Genomic DNA, 27287 nt, shown 5'->3' on the forward strand with positions numbered 1-27287 from the left:
TTGCTTTATAGAATTAGGCATATCCAAACCTCTCAACTGTCCCCGATTTTGGTTCAAAATGTTGCTCTTTCCCTAATAATCCCTCTGCAAAATGGCAATTTTGGAAGAAAACGTGGAGGGTTTACAATTAATAAATAACTTTAATAATCACAGTTATAGATTAGTTTTATTTCAGAAATGCATGTAGATTCTTTTATTTTGTCAGCTGCTCAAGTTAGCAGTACTGATATTAAAAAAGTGTTACTTCTTTGACAGGTTCCCAGCTGTACTGTGTGGCTATTTTATATTTTTGCATCATGTTTTTGATCCGTTTTTCATAAAATTGTTTTTTTTTTGGCAAATTAGTGGCAAATCATTAAAGACTGAAGTTAGAAAATAATGACGGACATTTCAGTTTCAGATGTCATACCCTTCAGAAAATTCATACTAATGCAAGATCTACTATTCTGTTATATTTCTAAATTTATAAGAGCAATATTTAAACATTGTCCTTATTTTTGGGCCTTTGTCCCACTTCTGTGTATGGCTTTGTCCATATTTCTTGCTCTGAGGTTGAGATGTATGACAAATGTGTCAGGGCCATCACAGTCAGCCATAGACATTTCAAATTGTGACATACTTGTTGCACCCCACTCCCCCATGTAGTGACTCTGGATGTGTCCAAACAAGGCAAGGAGCAGTTATACAGTGTAAATGTGCAGAGTATCCCCCCATCCAAGGTAGACACAAGTACTACAGTGGCTTTTCATCTGTCCTTGATTTTGCAGAATGTTCTAGTTTCTGTCATATGGTTTCTGTCATATTTTTATACTGTTGATTTATGCTTATTATTATTCAGAAAGTGCTTGTTGCTCTGTGTTTAAGTAGCAATGCTTTAATGACCATCAGGTAAGCTTGTCTGAGATTGTAAGATGCAAGTAAGCATACTGTTAAAGACCTGCCAACATTGAAAGCCTTTCTGTTGTTGCCATGCAGAGAATACTTACATAACTAGATAACGTATAAGCCTTGGGTATTGAAATGCATATGACAGTATTTGTAATAAAGGACAGGATTACATTATTTTAAGAAGCTCATTACATTTGTTGCAGACTTGCAGTCATCTTTGCTGGCTTTACCTACAAACTAAATAGAATGCCAATCTATCGTGTGTGGTCCATAACCTATGCAGTAATCCTTTAAGCAATGTATGTTGAGATTGTTTCTTATTTGCTTTTCATTTTTTACTTTGATCATGTTTTCCCCATGAAACAAGTAAATAGTTGTTGTCAGGCAGCAAGTATTTTTTGGATAAGAAACATTTTTACAAGTGTGGGTATCACAGAGATTGCTACTTTCAGCATGTTACTTGGTACTTTAATAAAGCTGAATATAAATTATAATTAGAACTGCAGTGCAAGGAGAAGTGGTTTGAGTTGAGTGCTGCTTGTTTTTCTTGTACTTGATTTTGACTGGCATTCCAGTAATGTATTTAAAATTAATTTATTTTTTCATGCCTCACAACCTTTTTGTTTCCATCTAGATATTAAGTAAGCTGTCATGCAGCCAATGCATTGAAATATTTTTTTTTCTTCTACACTTCATTTTGTCTTGATTGGACTCTCATAATGATGGTTTGGCCCCCAGGGCAGCATATTTAATTAAAGTTACAGTTTTTTGTGGTTTTGAGCATAACTCCTCCCCTTTCTAGTTGGCCACACCTATTCCCATTGACCCCACCCATTCAGCTATCTCCTGCAGCCCCCCTTTGATTTGAAGTCACCAGCCGCATTGGCCTCTCTTGTAGCATTTTCTATTTTTTATTTCTTTAGTCTAACAGTCGTTTGGATTTTGCTGTATCTTGCCATGACAACACTTGCTTGACTTTGGGTTGGTCTACTAACCACCTAATTGAATGTGCCACTGCTACTTTTTTGATGCAATCACATTTCATTTATTGGAGCTGTTTCTACTGATAGTGCAGTGCTTTCTGTTTTGCTTAATATTAGATTTTTTATATAAAAATGAGCATTTATGTATTAATATATGCTGTACAGCTACCCATCTTGTAGCATGCCAGACAGTTTCATTCAAAGAATGGCAGTTTTCTTTTGTGCAAGTCTGCCTTATATTCATATACTTTCACTTTTCATTTGATTATGCGACAAAGTCACAATTGTTCTGTAATACTAATAGTTTGGGGGTTTGGAATTTAAATTGTTTTGCAAAGTTGCAGCGGTAGCTTTATATGTTTTATAAAAGCTTTCTAGTAGTAGTAAACTCTGCAATAGCCCATCCATTTTGGTACCCATTGCAATAAGTAGTACTCGGACTTCTGTTTCATTAACAGTGCAGCAAAGTTCCAATGTCAATATCAGTCTTCCACAGTATCTAAAAATTCACTTATATTTATTATTTGACCTTCCATTTTAGATTTGTTTTCACTTTCAGTCACTTGAACTGTATTCACCATTTAGATTATTTCACCACATTCACTGTACATAAAGTGTCTGTGATTATTTAAGATTTTTTATATATTTAGACAACTTGCTTATCTTTGCAGAGTCTTTTTCAAAGTGCGAGGAATCTCTCATTTGGGTGAGAGAGATCTCCTATGCAAACTGGGATTCCAATTGAACATTAAAAAGTCATTTTTGAATATATGTCTCAGGATTGTATTCCTGGGGAGGCTGCTTGATACATCAGTACAAAGAGCTTTTCTTCCATAGGTAAAATATGATCTATATTTAGATCTGTTTCAAGGGTTTTCCACTCAGACTTCAGTAACTGTGAGGGAATACCTCAGGATTCTGTGTCTCATGGCATCTGTTATTCTCATGGTTTCTTTGGCAAGACTCCACATGTGAAAGATAAAATGGTATCTGAAGTCTCTTTGGTCAGACCACCAGCACCCATTATCTTTTTATATTCCAGTTCTGTGTATTGTGTGAAAATAAATCACTTAGTGGGGACATCAAATATCCCTGAATCCAGGTGTCCCCTTCTTCTGTCCTGCTTCATCACCACAGATTCGTTGGACTTTGCTTGGGGAACAATGTAAAAAGAGAGAAAAGTGCACAGTGTCCGGGACAACAGGAAACAGACACAAACACATAAATATAAAAGAGATACTTGTCCTTATCAAGACACTAACCTCTTTGAATCACTTCTGGTCCCTAGGTCCATTTCAAGTTGTTACAGACAATAACACAGTGATGTGGTACATAAATAAGCAGGGGGGGCAGATCTTACCACCTTTTGCAGACTTGTCATGTTAGCATGGGATATAGCTTTAAAGCACATTCTCACTTTACAGGCATCCCACATTCTGCCAGAGAAAAATTGTTTGGCATATAAGCTGAACAATACATAGGCAAACCCTCATGAATGGAAACTAGATCAGAGAATCTTCCAAGGTTTGATCCCTCTGTGCGGTGTTTTGTTTTCGCTCTGAAAAATCAGCTGGCAAAATTTTGCTGCAAACTTCATACAAGAAGGCCTGGAAGACAGATGCCTTTTCTTTTCCTTGGACATGAATATTCTTGCTGCTTTTCCAACCTTTCCATTGATATCCAGGGTACTTCTGAAGATTCGAGAGGAATCCCCCAAGATTATTGTAGTTGACTCACTTCTGGCCCAGGCAACAGTGGTTTTCCTTTTTTTATGGCTAGTGGAAATTACCACAAGCTTTATCACAGATTGGCTCTATTCACACAAAACAGGGGTGCTTGATATATCTGGACCCCAGACAATTTCAGCTGACTGCCTAGATAAGGCCTTAATACCTTTTGGGCACCTATTTAATGAGGGCATGCACAGGTCCTAATAGAGACAAGAATGCCTGCTACTAGAAATAATATATAAGTGAAAGGAAAAGAGTTTCTTGTCTGTGTCAGCAGCATAACTGTCACCTGTTCAGGGCTAATGTTTTTCTATTTTTACAGTATTTGTGCTAATTATTTTCCTATGAGTTGTCTTACTCCTCAGGGTTCATTTGACAGCCATTTCAGCATGTCTGCCCATGAATCTCCCTCTGTTAAGACATTCTAATTTCAAAATATTTTTGAAAGGGGTATTGCATTATTGACCACCAAGAAAACTGATGCCTCCTCCTTGGGATCTTAATTTAGTATTAGAGAAGCTAACACTCACAGCATTTGAACCAATTCAGCTGGCTAGTTTGAGATTCTTAACATGGAAAAGAAGATTATCTGAGTTGCAAGCTCTTATGTTGGGTCAGCCTTATCTCATTTTCCACATTAAGGTTCCTTTGAGAACTAATCATTTTTTATGCCTAAAGTGGTATCCGAGTTTACAAACCTAAGTAGAGCGGAGTCTGAACTTTTGCTTAGGTTTGTTAAGGACAGAAATGTCCGAACTATGAAGCCTGATAAGGGGGGGTGGGGTGGTGGGGTGGTAATAATGCATAATGGTGACTATCTTAATCGTATGTTTAACTATCTGTTTGAAAATAACTTTTATGAAGAAACATAGTTGAATTTCATTCACTTGACGTATAAAAAGATTGACTATTTGCTTAAGGATTTGTTTGACCAGGGCCAAATTGACAGTACTTTATGTGACTTCTTGCAAGTGAAGTACCCTTTAGTGCCATCTATCTTTGGCATCCCTAAGATGCACAAAGATATGGGGAATCCACCCATGAGGCCTATAGTCAACACCAGTTGTTCAAAGACCCACCTCCTTTCAAAATTTATTGACTTCAAACTAAAGGAAATTATGGATGCAAACTATTTATGCAAAGATTCCTGGGAGTTTTTACTAAAGATTAGGGATGTACCATTATCTGACAATTTGGCATTTTTAATCATTGATGTAATGGAATTATATAATGTTATACCCCACGAGGTTGGACTTACTTGGTTTAATCACTTCCTTCTAGATACCAAACAGTTTGAGGACAATGAGATCTATGTGTTAAACTCTTTGATGGAGGTTGTTTTGCAGAATAATTTTGTATTTATAGATGGGCAATATTTCCATCAAGTTAAGGGGGTGGCTATGGGGGCATCTTGCGCCCCCGTTTTTGCAAATATAGTGTTAATGCAATGGGAAAAACAGTTTATATTTGATAAATTTCGTACCCCCCTTGGAAAACGTACTCCAGATACCTGGATGATATTTTTATCATTTGGGAAGATGACATCAGTAACATTTTGTCCTTTATTGAGTACCTCAACTCTACAACGTCATTTTTGAAATTTACATTTAAATATGACAGCAATACTATAAGCTACCTAGATGTAAGGGTTTTTAAAGACTATGACAAGATTGTGTTGGAAACAATTATTTATAGGAAGCCTAGTTAAGCATTAGCCTATTACACCTTAATAGCTGTCACCCTTATCACCAAAAAGAAAGGAATCGTAAGGGGGCAATTTATAAGGGTGGCAAGGATGGTATCCAATGATGACATCTTTTGCGATGAATGTGAAATGTTGGGAAAATGTTCAAAAACAGGGGGTACCCCAACAGCCTGGTATCAAAGGTACAGTTTAGCATTGAACAGAAAAGAAAGGAAGGTTCTATCTGCCCTTTGGTTAAATCCCAGGTTTTGAATGTTAAAGAGATTTCCAGCAAAAAGAAAAAGGGTGACAAACAGTACCCTTCTAGTTTGGTGATACAGTATTATGCAGAAGACATCCATATTAGAAGTATCTTAGATAAAAATTGGGGAGGTTTTGCTTGTTTTAATGGGATAGTAGACAAATTAGGTTATAGACCACTAGTGGTGTATAAAAAGGGCAACACTTTGAAAAACCTCCTAGAGAGTGGTGACAACCTCTGGAAAATGAAGTCTTCAAGGAAATTTGGCACAACAAGTTGTGGAAGGTGTGGGCAATGTAAATTTATGTTAGTGGCAGACAAGATAATTGTCAATGGGAATATTATTAGAAGTTCATTTCCCTGTAACTGTAACACCTTAGGGGTAGTTTACCTTGCGAAATGTTCAAAATGCTTATGTTTTTACATAGGTAAAACCAAAAGAAAAGTTAGGGAATGAATTTACAAACATAGTTTTAGTATAAGGAAAAACAACTTAAATAATTCCCTTGCTAAACACATTGTGGGTAACCCTACCAAAATTTTCAGTTTTTTGGACTTGACTGTGTAGCAGTTAACCCTAGGGGGGTCCATGGGAAGATTTATTGGAAGCTAGAGAGTTGTTCTGGCAACTTAAGTTGGATGCTTGTAAATTCCTCGGACTCAATGACCAGGTGTCAATTTCCAGCATTTTAAGGCTGAAATCCTATTTAGTTTAATATGTAGTTTAATTGCTATAATGTATAACCTTTTAGGTAATGTTGGTACTTTTGCAGGGTTTATTGTATTGTGTTTTTTTTCTTGGGGGGTATATTTTTAAATTTGTTTTAATTATTTGTAGGAGTGTGGTCATGTGACTAATCAAGGTTATTGTATTTATGTGAGCTCTTTACACCTGTTTTCTAACTCTGATGAAGTCTTTGTAATACTAGATGAAAATGCCCAGTGTTAAATCGTTTTTGGTTGAATTTGCCTGGGACTCTGAGGTGGTTGTGTTTACAGCTGGTTTGCTTTGCTTGTTCATTGGTTTTCTAGTTCTGGTTCCTGGTAAACTATTCAGTTCCCAGTGTTCTTCCCTGAACCCAAGAATGAAGGAGATGGGATACTTCATACATTAAATGTTCACAGACAACTGAGGTACTATTTTGACAGAATACAATCTTTCAGAATTTCCAATCAGTTGTTCAGTTCTTATGAAGGCAACAAAAGAGGGACAGTCTGTGTCAAAGCAGACTATTTCCAAGTGGTTGTCTAAGGCTATTACCTTTTGATACAACAAAACTATTCCAAGCAGGGCCAAGGCACATTTTACTAGGGACTTGGCTTCATCTATGGCTTTTTTGAAAGAGTTGGACTCTGGAAGTATCCTAGAAGCAGCAACTTGGTCCTCTGTATATACTTTTACAAAGCATTTCAAGCTACATTTCTTCTCCAGGTCTAGGTCAGACTTTGCTAGCACCATTCTCCAGGGGCTTGTGGACCCTTCTGCAGCAGTAATCAGTTTAAGATGAACATGGTACAGTTGTGTAAGTAGGTAAACTTACCATAACAGTAGGTGTTTGAATGATCACTGCTTCAGTAGCAGTTCTCTTCCTCCCCTTCATCCACCACCTTGTTTTTCCAGTTTTTTCTTTTTTGTTTTTTAGTGCGAGGGTGTAGACATTAGCTGTTTTTGCTCCTAGGAATGTCCTTTCAGGGCTCAGGCTTGCAGCCCAAACCCATCTTTTAGTCAGCTGAGCTCAAGCTAACGGTTTGGGTACTTAGGAAGGTGCACTGAGCTTTGAAAGCTGTCTGGCTGTTGTATACTATTCAGGCTATAACACATATAGGTTAGGCTATTGCACAGGGATCATTCGAACATCTGTTATGGTAAGTTTACTTGCACAACTTTACTTTTATCTCATCCTACTTTTGAAATCGCAAGCATCTGGGTGAACATTTGGGACAAGACTACTGATTATCAAAGAGCCTCTACCTGCTTCTTAAGAACCAGCTTGGGATTAGTGCCACTGGTTTCCTTCAGGTAAGAGAAGGAGCCAAGGAACATTGATTCCTAGCTGAGTAAAGCTGTTGGTCATACCAGTCCAGCACTAGTAGCAGCCAGTAGGTGAATCATCACCATTTATCATTCTTGGCTAATTTAGTGGGGTTTTGTTGAAATAAATTTATTTGTTCCTTCTGGTGGCAGAAAAGGGTTCCCATTCCAGTTGTGGGTGTCACTTGCTACTGGGCTTAAATTCAAGTGTTTTTGTATTGGTTGGTGTGCTTCCTTTAGATTTTTTGTTGCTTATTTTTTGTGGTATAAATACTGTGATTTAGTGTAACACTGTATATCACAGTGGCACAGCACATTGAACTGTGTAGATCTGGCATTTAGAGCTTTAATTTTCTCTATACCGCATGCTCTCCTAATTTCTATTGTATTTTAAATATTGCACAAAGAGGCTCCAGTTTGCTAAGTGGTACATTGCTCTTAATGGGTAGGCTTAGTACCCCCAGTAAATCAGCTCCAAACCTTGTAAGTGCAACTCCTCCTACAGCCCACATTAGTAAGAATCTGGAAATATGGATTTGTACTTCCCAACCATCTCTGTAGCCAGTCTGGTTGTAATGGGCATCCTGAGACAATGTTGCAGTTGTCTCAAGTTTACTAACAGCCATCTGCTGTTTAAACCAGCAGACACAGTGATTGAGAGAAGTAGTTAAACAATGCTATTGGAGGCAAAGCTCTTACATAAAGCCATGTCAAGTAACAAGCAGTTTGTTAGCATCACAGAACACCACACTAAATAAAGCACACATAGCTCAGACCAAATACATAGACTTTTTTTTTTTTTTTTACTTAGCCTTCATTAGGACAATCATTGAATAAAATGCCCTCTTTGGCATGTATCTGCCTAGACTTATGCATCAACTGAAATGCCGACAGTGATACCTTACTAAAAGGATACAAGGCTTAAACAACATGTCCTACATGGACTGACTCAGAGCCCTGTCACTGTACTCTGTATCCCACAGACTACTAAGAGGTGACCTGTGTCTGGCATTCTCTGAATTTTTGCTGATGTAGTTACTGCACACCAGCAAGTCAAATCATATTAGAAATACTCTACTGCAACATCAACAGATTTTTCTGGAAGGAGAGGTATATCTTGCAGAGGATACAACTGCTGTGGAACAAACTCCCCATCCACATAAAACATCCCTGTCCATTTTGAAGTGTAACTTAGATGTATGGATGGGAAACAGACGGTTTACTCCAGGACTGCCCCCTGTACTACTAATGGACAGAGGCAGCTCCTAAATGCTTTTTCCAAATGCATGGGCCCCCTCAAATTATTTGTGGTATGATCCCAGTTGTTCTCCTTAGGGTAGTATATAATTACCAACCATGGGATGGGTAAGGCCAGTCTATAACGAAGTGGAATACATTAGTTCAAGCACAAAAAGGGAAACTGGCTAGGCTTAAAAAGGCTGCAAGGGTAGCTAGCCTAGTACTTCCCTGTGAACCCATGCATCTGCTAAAAGTAACCTATCTAAACCACAAAGGCCTTTTAAAAATAACTTAAGAAATAAATACCCTCCACCAGCTCACAAACATACAACATAGGCAGCTCCCTGATGAAAGATATATCTAAGAGTCACACTTGCTCATTTCATAAGCTCATAAGGCAAACCTCCACACAATCCAATATTCTACTCACAATCTAGTATCCTACGTATAGGTAACTCCGTAGTGAGGCACAGTGATACACTGTTTACCAGGCTGGGCAAGGAGAAGGTCATGGTCAATTGCCTGTCAGTTGCCAGGATCCACTACATTATGCAAGTACTCAAGTCCTTGCACCACAACTACACATATGACATAATCATAGTACACATGGGTTTAAATGACTTAAGTACCTTCTTGGACTGTATGAAGAGAGACATGATGGAGCTCTCAGAATATGTGTCTGAGGCTAATATGAACCTAGCCTTGAGCAGCATTCTACCCTCACCAAAAATTATGCCATAATATGAACAAAATATTATTGCTTTCAGTAAATGGCTTAGCTTCTGGTGTCATTCAAATGGGGTGCAATATATCATCAGCCTGGGGGGAGATGGTAGACAGTCCTAACAGCTTTACCAGAGATGGTCTGTAATGCTTCCCTAAAGTCTTATCCACTCTCATAGCACCTCTTTTAGGCAATATCAGTCATCTGAAGCTTCCAATATAGAACAAAATCTGGATAGCATTAGGCTTTTGCTTTCAGTACTTGGAGCCTTATAAAAATTCCACTCCCTACAACCACTCTTTACCCTGGAAATCACTGCTACATGCTTCCTCACAGAGATCTAGTTCAAGACCAACTAAAGCAGTCCATCAGTACAAGGCTTCAATGCAAGACACAGTAGTCACAGGGTGTGGCGGTTTCAATGGTCAATGCTACTTTTGTCTTCCTTTCTTGGACCACTATGTCCAGTGTTCTAGCATCTATCTTTCGAACTGTTGGTAATGGGTGATCCCATGTGATATAAACTTCATCATTTTCTGTGATGCTTTATGGCTCATGTTTCCAGTGTTTTTCAACCACTTCACTACCATAATGTTTGCACAATCCCCACTGCAACAGTCTTGCCACATTATTATGCCTTTCAGTATACAGTCCTTCTACCAGTATGTCACAACCAGCAACAAGGTGTGCGACTGTTTCCAATTCATTTTTACAAGACCTACATTTGTCTGTTTCTCCCACATATTCAATGGACTTTGTAAACCAGCGTGTATGTAGCCCACTGTCTTGGGCTGCCAATATTAACCTTTCATCTCTTGATTTGAATTTGCCTGTCCTTAACCATTCCTGTGTTCGTTCCTGATCTCACAAAGGTACTCCCCAAGACTTGAGGATGAATTCAATTTCAGCACTACTACTCTCCTTTGCTTGCTGACTTTTCATCTCTCCATTCAGACCCTGCCTTTAGTGGGGACCAGTTGAACAGATACCCTGTTTTCTCAATCTCACTTTACCTCTAGACCTTGCTTCATTTCCACTTCATATACCTCTGGAAATGTTCCTGCTCTGTACCCTCATAACTCCCCTCTGCATTATACCCTGTTTTATCTCTCTTCCTCGCTGTCTCTTCTCATTCTTCATACTGCAGGTACACTGCCTTTTAGCCATCTTTCTCTCCACCTCTTTACTCTTAGACTACTTCTCCTTACTATACCCTCCTTTCTTATTTCTGAACTTAATTCTTCTTATTCCCTACCCTACTATAACTCGGATACAATCTTTTGCTTCTACTGTTATATTTCCATTGTTTAATCAAATGTATTTGTGAATATTTACTAATGTTTTTATTAATTTTCTTTTTTAAATTTCTACTGTAAACTGTATTTTTTTAGACTATGTTCTTCACCTGTTTTACTGTAATACTTAATGGCAATGATTTGTTTACATTGTATGATATTTTTTATGGAGCTGTTTTGTTTTAACATTGTATAATGTTTTTATGGAGCTTTTCTCCCCAGGACTCCATGGAAAATGGGCTTATCTCAGCCCAATCGACTATCCCAGTAAACAGACTGCAAATAAATGTTTTTTTAAGATGTCACTAAATAGTTGTTGGTTAAATTTTGATAGGTTTCTGGAGGATTTGTAGGTGTGGAGTTTTGGTATTTGAAGGGAGGTCCTATAGGTATAGGTGGATAAGTGGTCACTTAAGGTGTTTGGTAAGGTACTGGAGTTTGTGTATTTTTGGGGATCACTGACTAGGATCCAGTCTATGTTTGCTCCTGGGATGCTATTGTTTTATATTCTGGTGGGAGAAGTGATGAGTTGTGTAACACCATAAAGGTTAATGCAGTTTACTGGGGAATTTGTTGTTAAGTGTTGCCAATTAATATTTACATCTCTCATGATAACTGTTTCATTGGAGATATTTTTGGATATCAAGGACAATATGTCTTTTAGGTTTGAAGAATTTTGGCCAGGGGTTATGTACGCAACTAGAATGCATAGCTGTTTGGTATTCTTAGTTTGTAGGGATGTGATAAGAATTTCAGCATTTGCAAAGTCTGTAACTGATTTAGAGAGGGGTATAATAGTATAGGTATTAGGATAAACTGTTGCAACTCCACCTGCCGTTTTGTGGGTTCTATCATTCCTTAGTATACTAAATCCAGGGGAAACTTTCAGAATCTTGGATGTGAGGTTTTAACCAAGTTTCTGTAATGGCTAGTATGTCAGGAGAGTGTTGTGTTAGCCATGCATGGAATTATGTTATTTTATTACAGATGCCTCTTATGTTTAGGGTTGCTAGCAAAAGATGTTTTGTGTCGGGGAATGGGGGAGGGGCAGTGGATTGGGGTGGAAGTCTGCATTCAGATAATGTAGATTGTGGAAGGAGGAGTTGTTTGAGGTTTATGAATCTTTTAGTGTGTGAATGATTGGATGGCTTAGCTATATAAAGGCTAGCAGAGGGAAGGATTTTAAATTTGAAAAGGTGGATATTGTGGGGTTCAAGAAGGTTGGAATATATATCTGTAAAACTTGTTGATTGTTAGTAAGTAAAGATAAAGTTATGGATGTAGTATAAGGGGCTATTATTGTACATTTGAGAGAGGTGGTGTGGTTCAGTGTAGTAAGGGATAGGGTTGAAGTAGTTAGGGGGATAATCAGTTGTGGGGAAGATTCCATGATGAAGACTATTGGCTAATCAAGAATTTATATTGGTTAATTAGCAAGATTGGTAAAAGTAGTAAAGCATTTGGTAGTTGAGATGATAATTTTATAAAGGGTGGGTGGTTTAGGTATAAAGTATCAAGGAGGTGTAATAAGGTAAAGGGTCAGGTGGGAGGGGTTAATGAGAGTATAAAGAAAATGGAGTCTGGGTGGGTTGAAATGGGGTGGGATAGGGGAGTGGATTGAGCCTGAGTGTAGTGAGGGTGAACAGAGTAGGATGACCCAAGGCCGGGAAAGAGCAGCTGAGAAAATAAATCAGTATACCTTAATCTGACATGCAGTAATTATTTTATGCATTTGACTTGCACAAAGACGAAGTCAGGGAACAAACTAAGCAATTTAAAAATGGCACCTAGAAAGCTTTACTATTAGTAAACTTAACAATGAGGAGGGGATGGTATGCTAATTCTTAACATATGATTGGATATGCTGGGAGATAGTGTCAAATCAGGATTGTCAGGTGTAAAAGAGCGAAACAGTGAGCCAACATGGATGACCCAAGGCCGGGAAAAAAACAGCTGAGAAAATCAGTTAGTGGAACTGGAAATACCCCTAGTCAGGTTAGTAATTAGGGTATTCTGTAATAATATTTTATATATTTTTTTGGTTTGTTTTATAAGGCAGGCCAAGATGGTGGTGGTGGAGGTAACAGGTAGAAACCCTGCTGTCCAATTTATTAAAACTAGGGAATGAGTGCCTCGTGGTTGTACATGCCACAATTACAGTATTAATTACAAAACTTTTACGTCCAATTGATTAAAACTAGGGAATTAATCCCTTCACGGTTGTGCATGCCACAATTCAAGTATTAATGTGTGTGTGTGTGTGTGTGTGTGTGTGTGTAAAAACATCACTGATTTTTATCTGTGCATGCACCCAGTAATGCCAGGACACATACATTATTCTTCTGTGTATCAGTAAAAAATGTACCTAACAAGTACTTATATTTCAAAGTAAGACATAACATATATCACAGAGCATTCAGACACTTAGATATTCTTGGAGTTTGTTTACCCCCACTCACCAGACTGTCTAAATGGATAATGGGGACTCCCTTTATCATCCTTGACTCTTTGGGGGCCCCCACCAAAGCTGTTGCTTGTTGGAGAAAAATGTATCAATTTTCTGAATACGCTGTTTAACCTGAATGGTGCTGAGTTATGACCCTTTTAGGATAAAGCTAATAATAGCCTCTGTTTACAACCACACCCATTCTAAAACCAGCCCTGCTCAAATGTGTGTGTGTACATAACATTGCTACGGATTATGAGGGGCTAGAGATTGTGTGGATATTACATCTTTAATTTTCATTACAGTCAAACCTTAGAGGTGCCACATGAAGTCATTATAGCTTGTGTTTGAGCTGAGGGTAGTGTTTCTCACAGACCTCAGAGGTGTACAAAGAAGGTTACTATAGCTTGTGTAAGAGAGGTGTACTGTCTAGGAGCAACAAATTTGAATATTACTAAAATCATTCTCACAATCACGTACTATGCACATATACATGTGGCTACCTTTGACGGCTGGGGTGAAGAACATGTTATGTATATCTATATCATCAGTCACTTGAAATATATGACAAAGGCAATTTAAATCTCTGCTTTCATCCCAGTCTAACACCAGAGGGATGCATAGGCAGTGACTTGTCTTTTTTACAGGGTTAGGGAGGTAGGCAGTATTTCCAGATAAGACTTAAATATTTTCACAACTACTGGCTTGTTAGTTTACTGTAAGCTACAATTTTGTCAGCTTTAAAAATTAAGCCTTGGGCACAAATTATGCCTTGAAAGAAAAAAATAAGACTGAAATTCTTTTTTTCTTCATAATTTTTATTTAGGCAACCATTGGAGTAAAATGTTGAGAAAATGCTCTAAAATGCATCCCAGACCATCTGTAAACTTGTGGCTTCTTGGGCCCTGACTTGTTATTTCCTAAATGGTTATTACTGGGCTGTCTTGTTCAGGAAAGGTGTGTTGAAGGATGCAAGGAAAACTAAAGCTGAACCACAACAGTGAATTTCTTTCCTTAATCATAATTTCTGTTCAAGCTATTATTGGATGTAAAGGTTGTGTAAACTGCACTTCAGAGCATATAGAAAGTTATGGCTTCTTGAACAAGTTTAGAGTAAGGCAAAACGTGAGAGAAGGAAGAAAAAGGTAACGTGGATGGTATGGGGAGCCCAAAAGGAGAAGGACTCAGAGGAGAGGACTGGAGTGTGTGTGTGTGTGGGGGGGTGTTGAAATGTAGGTCCAGTCATCATTTCACTTTAAGTCCAGACCTGTACATAGACTTGTTGCAATGTATCACTGTTGCAACTAAGTGCCAGTAACTCTAACTGCCCCTTTGTTGGACAGCTCAACATAGTGATAGTGTGATACATAGGCCTGTTGTAATGTAAAAGCTTGTAGCTGCAGGTCTGTCTGTGGATACTACTCCTAAAAGTTTGCAGCATGAAATAAAAGGTTGCTTAGGATGGTTGGCATTGTTAGGATGATACTTATACTGGAAGTGCCTAGGGGGCCCCCAACTTGACATTTGCTGGGGGCCCCCAAAATGCTAACACCGGCCCTGCTCATAACTCCCCTCTGCATTATACCCTGTTTTATCTCTCTTCCTCGCTGTCTCTTCTCATTCTTCATACTGCAGGTACACTGCCTTTTAGCCATCTTTCTCTCCACCTCTTTACTCTTAGACTACTTCTCCTTACTATACCCTCCTTTCTTATTTCTGAACTTAATTCTTCTTATCCCCTACCCTACTATAACTCTGATACAATCTTTTGCCTCTACTGTTATATTTCCATTGTTTAATCAAATGTATTTGTGAATATTTGCTAATGTTTTTATTAATTTTTCTTTTTTAAATTTCTAGTGTAAACTGTATTTTTTTAGACTATGTTCTTCACCTGTTTTACTGTAATACTTAATGGCAATGATTTGTTTACATTGTATGATATTTTTTATGGAGCTGTTTTGTTTTAACATTGTATAATGTTTTTATGGAGCTTTTCTCCCCAGGACTCCATGGAAAATGGGCTTATCTCAGCCCAATCGACTATCCCAGTAAACAGACTGCAAATAAATGTTTTTTTAAGATGTCACTAAATAGTTGTTGGTTAAATTTTGATAGGTTTCTGGAGGATTTGTAGGTGTGGAGTTTTGGTATTTGAAGGGAGGTCCTATAGGTATAGGTGGATAAGTGGTCACTTAAGGTGTTTGGTAAGGTACTGGAGTTTGTGTATTTTTGGGGATCACTGACTAGGATCCAGTCTATGTTTGCTCCTGGGATGCTATTGTTTTATATTCTGGTGGGAGAAGTGATGAGTTGTGTAACACCATAAAGGTTAATGCAGTTTACTGGGGAATTTGTTGTTAAGTGTTGCCAATTAATATTTACATCTCTCATGATAACTGTTTCATTGGAGATATTTTTGGATATCAAGGACAATATGTCTTTTAGGTTTGAAGAATTTTGGCCAGGGGTTATGTACGCAACTAGAATGCATAGCTGTTTGGTATTCTTAGTTTGTAGGGATGTGATAAGAATTTCAGCATTTGCAAAGTCTGTAACTGATTTAGAGAGGGGTATAATAGTATAGGTATTAGGATAAACTGTTGCAACTCCACCTGCCGTTTTGTGGGTTCTATCATTCCTTAGTATACTAAATCCAGAAACTTTCAGAATCTTGGATGTGAGGTTTTAACCAAGTTTCTGTAATGGCTAGTATGTCAGGAGAGTGTTGTGTTAGCCATGCATGGAATTATGTTATTTTATTACAGATGCCTCTTATGTTTAGGGTTGCTAGCAAAAGATGTTTTGTGTCGGGCCATGAGGGAGGGGCAGTGCATTGGTGTGTAAGGCTGCATTCACATAATGTAGATTGTGGAAGGAGGAGTTGTTTGAGGTTTATGAATCTTTTAGTGTGTGAATGATTGGATGGCTTAGCTATATAAAGGCTAGCAGAGGGAAGGATTTTAAATTTGAAAAGGTGGATATTGTGGGGTTCAAGAAGGTTGGAATATATATCTGTAAAACTTGTTGATTGTTAGTAAGTAAAGATAAAGTTATGGATGTAGTATAAGGGGCTATTATTGTACATTTGAGAGAGGTGGTGTGGTTCAGTGTAGTAAGGGATAGGGTTGAAGTAGTTAGGGGGATAATCAGTTGTGGGGAAGATTCCATGATGAAGACTATTGGCTAATCAAGAATTTATATTGGTTAATTAGCAAGATTGGTAAAAGTAGTAAAGCATTTGGTAGTTGAGATGATAATTTTATAAAGGGTGGGTGGTTTAGGTATAAAGTATCAAGGAGGTGTAATAAGGTAAAGGGTCAGGTGGGAGGGTTAATGAGAGTATAAAGAAAATGGAGTCTGGGTGGGTTGAAATGGGGTGGGATAGGGGAGTGGATTGAGCCTGAGTGTAGTGAGGGTGAACAGAGTAGGATGACCCAAGGCCGGGAAAGAGCAGCTGAGAAAATAAATCAGTATACCTTAATCTGACATGCAGTAATTATTTTATGCATTTGACTTGCACAAAGACGAAGTCAGGGAACAAACTAAGCAATTTAAAAATGGCACCTAGAAAGCTTTACTATTAGTAAACTTAACAATGAGGAGGGGATGGTATGCTAATTCTTAACATATGATTGGATATGCTGGGAGATAGTGTCAAATCAGGATTGTCAGGTGTAAAAAAGACGAGAAACAGTGAGCCAACATGGATGACCCAAGGCCGGGAAAAAAACAGCTGAGAAAATCAGTTAGTGGAACTGGAAATACCCCTAGTCAGGTTAGTAATTAGGGTATTCTGTAATAATATTTTATATATTTTTTTGGTTTGTTTTATAAGGCAGGCCAAGATGGTGGTGGTGGAGGTAACAGGTAGAAACCCTGCTGTCCAATTTATTAAAACTAGGGAATGAGTGCCTCGTGGTTGTACATGCCACAATTACAGTATTAATTACAAAACTTTTACGTCCAATTGATTAAAACTAGGGAATTAATCCCTTCACGGTTGTGCATGCCACAATTCAAGTATTAATTACAAAAATTTTACTAAACCTTCGAAGAAATTTAACAGGTAATTAATGGCAATTCTGGATAGCTGCTGCAGTAGATGCACTGCTAGGTGAAGTCCGGTGTAGCGGGAGAGCTGTGCGGTTAACAACAGATTGCAGAAGCAGGACAGCGCTGCTTGTTTTTGTTTATAGGGTTTAAATTGGCAGGCAGAGGTTAGCTGATAGTTGTAAAAACTGCTAGGTGAAGTCCAGTGTAGCTTATCTTATCTTGGAAATTATCAACAAGAACATAGCAGAGCTCCAGACACTGTATCCGTGCCAGTTTGTCTTTGTCAAATGAAGGTCATGCTTACTGAATCTGGTGGACTTCTTTGAAAATGTCACTAAGGCAATGGATGAGGGAAAGCTGTGCATACTGCCTACTTAGATCTGACTAAGGCATTTGATGCAATACCCGACTCGGGCATTGTCAACAAGCTTACAGAACTAGATGTAAACCCCTTTATAACATGGTGGATATCTAGCTGGCTAACTGATTTTGACACAGGAGGTTAGAAGTGTTGTGGCCACCTGCGCAAAGAGGCTGATCATCAATGGAGTCCCCCTGGGCTCTATGCTAGACCCACTCCTCTCTGGCATTTAATTCTTAGATGTCAAAGCCAATGTTGAAGGCCTCTGGCTAACAAGTTTGTAGATGGTTGCAAACTGGGATCAGTCATTGAATTTCCCAAAGATGAGAAGACCCTTCAGGAAGGTCCAATACAGATGAATGCTTGGTGCCAAATCCATGGCTTAAAACTCAGTACCAAGAAGTGCATTATAGTACCTTTTAGGATGTCTGCCACCCCCGGGTAACTACGTCGTCAATAAAACACCATTAAAAGTTGATTCACTAGTCAGGGAAATGGGGACTCATGTAGACAGTAACCTAGCCTTCGACTAACATGTGTCCAAGGTAGTAAGAAAATCCTTCTTTGTTGCTCAACTTATAAACAAAGGCATGGCATCTAGGTCATGAGAGGTCATCATACCACTGTACTCGGCCCTTTATCAGGCCTATCATAGAGTATAATGCCCACTTCGGTATGTACCTGACCAGACACATGTAGGAACTGGAATGTTCACAAAGATTCCTTACAAAAAGAATACTGGGAGTAAACACAATATTCTATGTTGCCGTTCAGCACTGCTCTGTGTCCTTTATTGTTGTGTGTGTGTGTATGTGTGTGTGTAGTTTTTAGTTCAAAACCGTAGGTGTTCACAAAGCTTGTGTTTCCATCTTACTTTCCTGATGGACCCTAGAAAGCTGAAAGAATCTTGTCTGTGGGTCAGTAAGGCAGTCCCTGTACTGCCAGATGATTAGTCCATCACACCCACAAACAAGAAGTGGAAGAGACTCTGAGATTTAGTACACTGCTAGAGGAGGGTAGTAGGGCACTACTACCTGAATGTCAGTAAGGCAGTGTGTTTTACAAACATTTACTGTTACAAGTAAGTTGAACTTGTGGAACTGTACTTTCTTGAGGAATGAATTGGTGAGAAGAGCTTGGATGGTCAAGGACAAGGAGGTCCAAAGTAAATAAAAAAAAAAAAATAAAAAAATGAAGTTGTTTACTAAGTTTTAGAAGGCCTGTTTAAAAGAGAACCTCTCCTGAAATGAAGCATCCATGATGGCCTGCCCGAGCACATCCCTGAAGAAGAAAAACCCGAACAGTGTCAATCAATGTAGACTTGTAATGAGCAATATTTCCATAGCCATAGTATCAATACAGTCATGTTTACAATGGGCCACATGAAGGTATCTTGCAGAGGTTTGGTATGGGTTTTAACCACCACTTCCTTGACTTCAGAATCAGGAAAAACTGCCATATTTTAAGAAGAAACAGACACTGACTTTAGGAAAGTGTCTACATGTTTGCTTCTTTAGGCCTCTCTAATTTTCTAGGAATAAGAGACCAGTATAATGGAAGAGGACACCAATCCCAAGCATCAGGCAGTGTTGCATACACTTCACATGGATCATTCTTGGAAAATAATTTTTGACATATGGGATTCAGCTGCAGGCTGATGACTGCCCAGTCTCCTCACTTTCAGTGCTTGGCAGATGTAAGAACTCAAGTTTAAGTACTCCTCTCATGAAGATACAAGCCTGTGTTTCAGACAAAAGAGAACATCATTCCACATATTTTTTATTGTAGGCATATACACTGTTTAGTGAGAGAGTTCTCAGTCACCCATTTTCAGTCTACAACCTTAGAAGACCTGTCATGAAGAATCTTTACAAAGACAAGTGCATTATGGGGAAGGCATCTTTTTTTCTTATTCTATTCAAGCTGTGCATTTTGTTTTTGTTAGTGAAGCTTGACTGGGAAATTATATTCTTTTCCTGAGGTATGCCTTGGGTAGGCCTAAGTAGCCTTTATGAGTGTGGGAGGCAAATCCCATACAAGGACTGACATTCTCAGTGCTATTTTGTCTGAAATTCAAATCTTTCATTAAGTTGCCAGATTTATGCGGATTTTCAAAAAAAGAAAGAAAACAAAGCAACAGATGATGGTGATGATGTTTAAAGCCTCACTAACATAGAAAAAATGGAAGCTGTTATTCCGGTGTTAGTTCGTTTTCAGGAGAAAGCCTTTCTTCCAAGAACACACACAAAAAGGAACACTGCCATAATAAGATCAAGGGAGAGACGACCCTTAAAAAGGGCACTAGAGAGAAAAATATAGTTCTAAATGCATCTCTTTGGCCCAATGATGCTTCATCTGTGAAGTGACTAATTCAGTCCCTAGTGGTGGCATTACATACTTCTTCCAGCCTGTATCTGACTCCCATTTAAGGCAGACATGCAGGCACCTTCTAGCACATCTGCGTGGGACAAGTGCCATAAAGTAGGTATATCAGGCATTGTGTTCAGCTCGATAGTGAACCTGCAACTGCAATCAGAGATGCACTCAGAGGAAAGAGATACAGGATCCCTGCTGCACTGGCTCCCTTTGCATTACAGATACTTGAACTGAGGCTGGATAGATCAGTGGAGCAGAGCAGATCTGCCAAAATAAAGCTAATGGGGGATTTCTTTATCCCTCACAGTCCGCTGTCCCTAGAGAGAGAGCCACTTCTCAGACTTTAGCCATATCTCAAGAAATGGATCCACAGTTCCAGTTCACTCAAGACCTTAAAAAGCTGTCATATGAGATTTTTCTGTGATGGCAGCATGCTCTGCAGTGGACTCAGTGTTGATATCCTCAAAGAAGCAAAAGCATAAAGGCCATAGGTTCAGAATCCTCCTCCACAGACCTATTTATTATTATTATTATTATTTTACATTCGTTGACCGGGACTGTCCAACTGAGCTGAAGAGCCCTTTTTCAGCGAAGGCCCGGGGAGAAAAGCTCCAACATATTATACAATTTTCATTATAAGTTAGCATTAAACAGCAATGTTACAGGATTATTACAAGACATTAAGTAGCAATACAGTGTTATACAGTGTCAATAATCAGGAGTATAGCATAACTATTTCAAGATGTATAAAAAGAAATATGTCATTAAGATGAGTATAGTTTTTGGGGTAAGTGGTTACAAAAACCCAGTTTTATCATGATGTAGTTGCATGAAGGCAAGACAATTACAACAGAATGTTTCTCTGAGGCAATTTGCTTAATGTATTTTAGAAGACAGTAGAAAGAGTAGTCAAGGAAGATTAGAGAGAGCTAGTGAGAAGAGTGAGTTAAGGGCAGAAAGTAGATTAAGGTATGGGAAGTAGGGTAAGGAGTGAGAGTGCAGCGGCAGGACCAGTGACTTTTAAAGTGCTCTTTGGTGGCTCTCTTAAATTGTTTAGGATGTGTAAGGGTCCTGATTTCTAGTGGGAGCCTATTCCAGGCAATAATGGGGTGATAGCTGTACATATTGCATCCAAATTTAGACTTGGGTTTGTAGATTTGTAGTAGGTCTTGGTTAGAGCTTCGGAGAGGTCTGGAGGGAGAATAATGGGAGATGAGAGGGGATAGTGCTGGGTAGTAGGAAGGCTGGTGTAGGATAGAATGGATGATCTGGAGCTGAGAGAGAAGAAGCTGGTGGGGTAATTCAAGCTATTATCATATGCATCTCAGATGTCATCCCCTAGGGTATGATTAAGATGAAAAATAGACCAGATTAATGGGCTGTTCTTTTGAAGAGCTATCGTTTAGATGAGGGAGCCTTTTAAGCTGGAAAAGAGAGAAATACCCAATGACAAGAACAGATATTTGACATCATGGGTCTGAAGGAGCCCAAGCCTTTGTCAGTTTCTATGGTATTTGAACCACTTGAGGATGCTTTTTTAGCAGTGTTTCAAAATAAGACTCTGCCTTCTGGCCCAAGACACAAGCTTGTTTTAATGGAGTCCAGCATTTATACTATTAAAAGATCCCAGTAGGAGATGCTTAAGTGATCTCTTGGTCTCTATAAATGCTAAAGGTTAGTCCCAGGACCCAGTACTCTCCCTAACAGCATTGAAAGCTGGGCTCTGGAGAGATATGGACAAAACATTTGTAAGTCAGATGCCCTGGCCTTCTGCGCTATTAATTGTCAGGTGCGTATGGTCAAGTATCAAGGAGATCTCCTGAAACATACAGGACTTGCTCTTAGAAATTCAGAATGAGCCCTTAAAATCAAAGATGAAGAGGCTATCCATTTAAACTGGAGGGTAGGACAGCACATGGTTAAGTATGGCTATGATATAATATAATTGAGTACCAGGGCAGCTGAGTCACTGATCCAGCAACATGCCTGGCTTAGGATGTAGGGTGCTACCAGATGTTGTTAAAAGGGAGCTGCTGAAAACGTCCTTGGATATGGACTTTTTGTTTGGTAGTCTTCACAGGAGATTTTCAGGAAGCTAAAGAAGAAATGTGAAGTGAATGTGATGATGAAACACATACTTCACTTTCCAGTCTCCCAGTGCAGCAAGAATTATACAAAGACTGGCTCCTTTTTCAGGTAACAAATCAAAGACCAAAAAGCTAAAAACAAAGAAGTAGTTTAAAAACAAAGATAGCAGGGGGAAAACAAGGACAGGAGTGGGTGGACTGAAGAATATAGTTCTGACAGTCTTTGTGACACTCATGACTTAGCCAGCTTATCATCTCCCCCTGAATCCCTTCTGCTCCCACCCCCGACAGGACAACTAGAGGGAAGACAACCAATTGTGGGGTTTTAGGTGAGCATGATATCAAGCAGCTAGGTAATGAGTATTATTTCACATGGGTGCATGATAGAATTCAAAACCATCCCACCCTTTGTGGGAATGCCTCTGATCCTGAAAGATCAGATATACCTTGCCTTTCTCCTTCACCAGCAACTTTTGAAACAAAGGGTAATAGAAGAGGTCCCAAGGGGAGACAAAGAGCCAGGTTTTTATTCCTGGCTATATTTGATTGCAAATAAGTCTATGCCTTGTAGACAGGTTTTAGACCTCTCATGGCTCAGCTTTTTTTTTTTTCTGAAGGTGCCAAAATTTAGGATGCTCATTTTCCAGTCTTTGCTTCCCTTACTTATGCCTGAGGCTTCTCTGATAACTTTGGACCTCAATAATGCATGCCTTTTATATTCTAGTTCACAAGGTTTGCAAAAAGTTTCTCCAGTTCAGAGCCAAGCCCCATCATAACCAGTTAGCTTCCTAGCCCTTGGGGCAGCCAGGGAGTTCAGTTATGTCTTGACCCCGTGATAATGTCTGTGAGAAAAAAATGGGTACACATTTACCCCTGCCTGGATAATTGCCTCTTTCAGGCCTTAATGCAACAGGATTTTGTGGACAAATTGAAAATCAACAGGGTTTGTCTGAGATTGTTTGGGGTTCTTAGCCTACCCAATCTAGGCTTATAAATTAAAAAGGAACAGGGTACTCCAGGAGGGTGATCTGACCATAGAGGAGTGTAAGACCTACATCTGTAAGACAGGTCCATGTTCCTGGAGACATTGTTTTGTTTATCAGACTGGCAGGAATTCCATGATGACCAGGGAGTTTCTCAGGGTACTGGGGTGCATGGTCTTAGTTATACTTGTGGTCCCCTGTCCAAATTACATCTGAGGAGTGTTTTTTGAGGACAGAACAAGTGCAAAAAACATCAATTTACTCTCTTCTCAGCTATTAACTGTTTATTCCCTGATGGCTGATGGCTTAAACTTTGTCTAGGGAATTCATTCAAGGGCTCTGTCAGTAGCAGTCCTTCTTCTTTCGGCTTTTTCCTGGTTAGGGGTCGCCACAACGGATCATCTGTCCACTCATGATTGGCACTGGAGTTTTACGGTGTTGAGTTGCCAGCCCGGCGCCCAACCATCCCCAGAAGGCACACACACACACGCACATACTCACACCTAGGGCCAATTTAGAGTGCCCAATCCACCTACTGCATGTCTTTGGGATGTGGGAGGAAACAAGAGCACCCGGAGGAAACCCACGCGACCTCAGGAAGGACATGCAGACTCCACACAGAAGGCACCCCAGCCGAGAATCAAACCAGAGAACCTCTTGCTGTGAGGCGGCAACACTAACCGCTGCACCACCGCGGCCACAAGTAGCAGTCTTTCTAGTGAAAGAAATTCAAATCCCAGTGGAAAACCAGGATCTCCATGCTGACTCTGGGGCATACCATGGCGATGTAGTACATAAACAAGTAAGAGGGCACTTGCTGATATCCCCTCTACAGGCTAGTAATAGTGATATAGGAACTAGCAGTTAAACAGAACTCGGAGGTCAGATTTTCCCCCCACAGCATGCCAGCATCACAGATGACCTGAACAGGATGGTCTTGTAGAGTTATAAATGGAAGCTAAACATATAAGTCTTCCTGACAGCTGAGAATCAGGTGGCGGCTCCCGGACATTTAACGCTCATAACCATCTGGAAAATGTCACTGAAAAGGCCACTTCACCGGGGGTTTTGATTTCTTTTAGTACTTGCTCAACAAATGTCTCCATTGTGGTTCTCTCTGCCACAGCCAGTTGGTTAAGGTCACACACACATCTTCACCAAACGGTATTGCTTGGATCATGACTGCAGAAACTGGGCCTCCTTTAACACCTCTTTGCTTGGGGAGTTTATCTTATGTGTCCTTGCTTTATGGCCTTCCTTTACCTTAGGATTCTTCATTCAGTGTTTATAATTTTTCTCAATAGTTATCCACTGCAGAATGCATCCAGCTTTAGAAATAACAAGCCATGAGATGGTATCAGCTGATCCTGAGTAGATGCTTTCTACAGTGGGTGTTTATTATCGTCTCATAATCACTCTGGATTTGGATGACACCTTCATCCTGTGATGTAGATGGCTTTTCCTGTGGACATATGCTTACAGGAGTGCAGCAGGAAAACAGAAAAAAGTACTGAATTAGGGAGACTAGAGGGAAAAGAATCCCAGCAGTCACCCACTACAGAAGGCTCCTTCACAGATCAACTTAAGTAGTGCGTACATATCTCCCATTTACTCCTGCCAGATTGGCATTGGTTAATACTAAATTGGTTTGACAGTTCATCCACCTATTCAGCCTTCAGTACAGTGTCACTGTTAATACAAAATTCAGAGCCAATATTGCCCTCCAGAGTAAGGCAGTAACACAGACAAGTAAAGATAAGCGTAATTCAGTCATCTACCTTTACAGTGTGTACTTCACACAACTTTACTTCTGCAGTAAATACTCTGTGTGGCCACCTTATTAAAGCTTATAGCTTTAATTTATTTATTGGTCTGGCAGTTAGTGCAGATGATTAAGGCAATGAGCAGTTAATGAACTGCTTCCTGGTTTGATCCATAAACCACCGTTTTCATTCTGTGTGATTCTGAGCTAATCACTTAAACAGACAGTACTTCTAGGTTGCCTCTGAAAAGACACTTATTTCCAGTGTGCTTACCCAGTTAACAGAAAAAGTAATTAAGTTTATACACAAATTATAAACCTCACCACAAAATGCTATACTACTGAAAAGTGAAAGGATTTGTCATTGTTAAAAATCATTGCATAACCTGTTTTTCCCACATTATTAATAATTTGTTTCTAATATAGTTGCATTTTGCTTAAACACAATATCATAACTGAACAATTTTTGACAAATGAATTTGTGCAATAATGTTTTAACAAGTGGAATATAGCAAAACTTGTATTTATTCCATGATGGTGAAAATACCTTTTGATATCTTCTCTTTCATCAACAGGCATGTCCATTTATTATTGATGTTTACACGGAGAAGAGTAAACCTAAACTTAAAGTAATCAGTTTAGAGCAAGGTGGTAAGCTTCTTAATATGGCTGTCTGCAAATCTGTCGTTGACAAAGGTGAAGCTAAAATGATGAAGGGTTATGATGAAGTAGTTATCCATACTTACAAGAGTGATACACGGATAACTTCAGTAATTGAAAATAAGGTATTTTCCATTTTTTTTTATTATATTCTTGTAATATTTTGCATACTAGTTTGTTAGCCAAAATTTATCTAAAATTTAAGTTAAAAAAGTGGTTTGGATGTCTTTGTAGAACACATTTATTTTGTGTGCCATATAAAAACTATTTTTCTGCAGTTTACAAATGCAGTGTTGCATACAGCAACTTCATAGAAAAAAATAGTTAATGTTCACCTTGTTGATGGGAACTTTTTAGAGTTTGCTGATGACATTGTTTAGTTTAAACAGTAAAAATTCACGAGTCTCTAACAGCATAATTTGTGGTTTGTGTCATATGCGACTTGAATGAAATACTGCATTGTTTTACATATGAACATTCACAGATGCTGAGCTTTTGGTATATCTTGTTTGTCTGTTTAAGAGTTAGTGTTTGTATATCTGCCTTTCCCCTTATTCATCTTTTAGCTGTCACATTCATCCAATGTGCCTTCATTTCACCATTCACTCTGCATTGTTTAATTCCCATATGCGATAGCATTCATGCACTTTTCCCCATATTTACTTTTCAGTTCATTGCTCCAGCATGTACTTTTCTTGTGTTTTCTCTCTGTATGTTATCTCCCCTTCTTCTGCTTCTTATTTTTCAGTATGTACATTCCAAGTGCTCTAAATCTTTCAATTTCATTCATGCCCCTGATTATCATCTGCTTTAGCAGTAACTTTTAGCTTCACACAGACAGCCATTTTGATGTCACTCTCCTGATATTTTCTCCAGTATTAAGCTCAGTCCATTAATTTTTGTAATGCTGGATCACTATGGATGACATCTAAATTTATAGAATCCTCAGCACCGGTGCAACCTAGGATTCTGTTTACCACTGGAACTACCATTTAACATTGTATGGTATAACTCCACTTGAGGGTGATTATGGCATCCAGGCTTTTGTCTTCCCTTGCCCACTCTGAGTATTACGCCTAACACTTTTACTATCCTTGAACCCACCAGCTTTATTACAGTGCATATCCTTGTAGCTTATTGTATTGAATCCAGTTGTAGGGCAGCACACTTGTGTATTGGTTAGTGTCATTGCCTCATTGTATTTGGTTCTCCTGTGTTGTTGCCAGCTTTGATGTTTTTGTGTGAAGCCTGTATATCTTCCTTGTACCCTTGCAAAAAAATTGTAGTGTACATTCTCTAACTATTAATACAATATATACATATTAATTTGTTATTAGTAGTCATAACTAACTACTCAAATTTATCTTTTCAGTCTGGTTATAATAACAACAATACTTCTAGGCTTTAATCCAATTAATTAAGTATAGTCAATATATATGGTAACTAGTAGATAAAAATGCTTTATATACATATCTCCATATACTTTTATATATATAGTTTCTGCATACATATAATATATATTTTTTATATATTTTTTATATATTATTTATGTATATATTTTTTTCATATATTCTCTATGTAAAAATGATTTTAAAGATATTATTGAATAGAAACCCTTACATATAAAATTTTTTTCTGGACCTAAGTTCTTATGTTCCTTCAAAGTAACTCTTATATAGGTATATTTTTATGTACTAATCATCATTTAGGTCTTTTTTA

The 27287-nt window shown here is 38.7% G+C and overlaps 1 protein-coding gene across 1 annotated transcript in view; it reads left to right on the forward strand.

The window, feature by feature from the left end:
• EFCAB7 (EF-hand calcium binding domain 7) overlaps window positions 1-27287 on the forward strand; it is a 1599470-nt gene that overhangs the window by 1010162 nt on the left and 562021 nt on the right. Inside the window, exon 12 of the mRNA XM_044085554.1 lies at window positions 25484-25693. Coding sequence (XP_043941489.1) covers window positions 25484-25693 — 210 coding nt within the window. The remainder of the gene's footprint in view (window positions 1-25483; window positions 25694-27287) is intronic.

Source organism: Protopterus annectens, chromosome 10.part0, assembly GCF_019279795.1.
Source record: "Protopterus annectens isolate FY-2018-M chromosome 10.part0, PAN1.0, whole genome shotgun sequence".
In the NCBI taxonomy this organism is placed as follows: Eukaryota; Metazoa; Chordata; order Ceratodontiformes; family Protopteridae; genus Protopterus; species Protopterus annectens.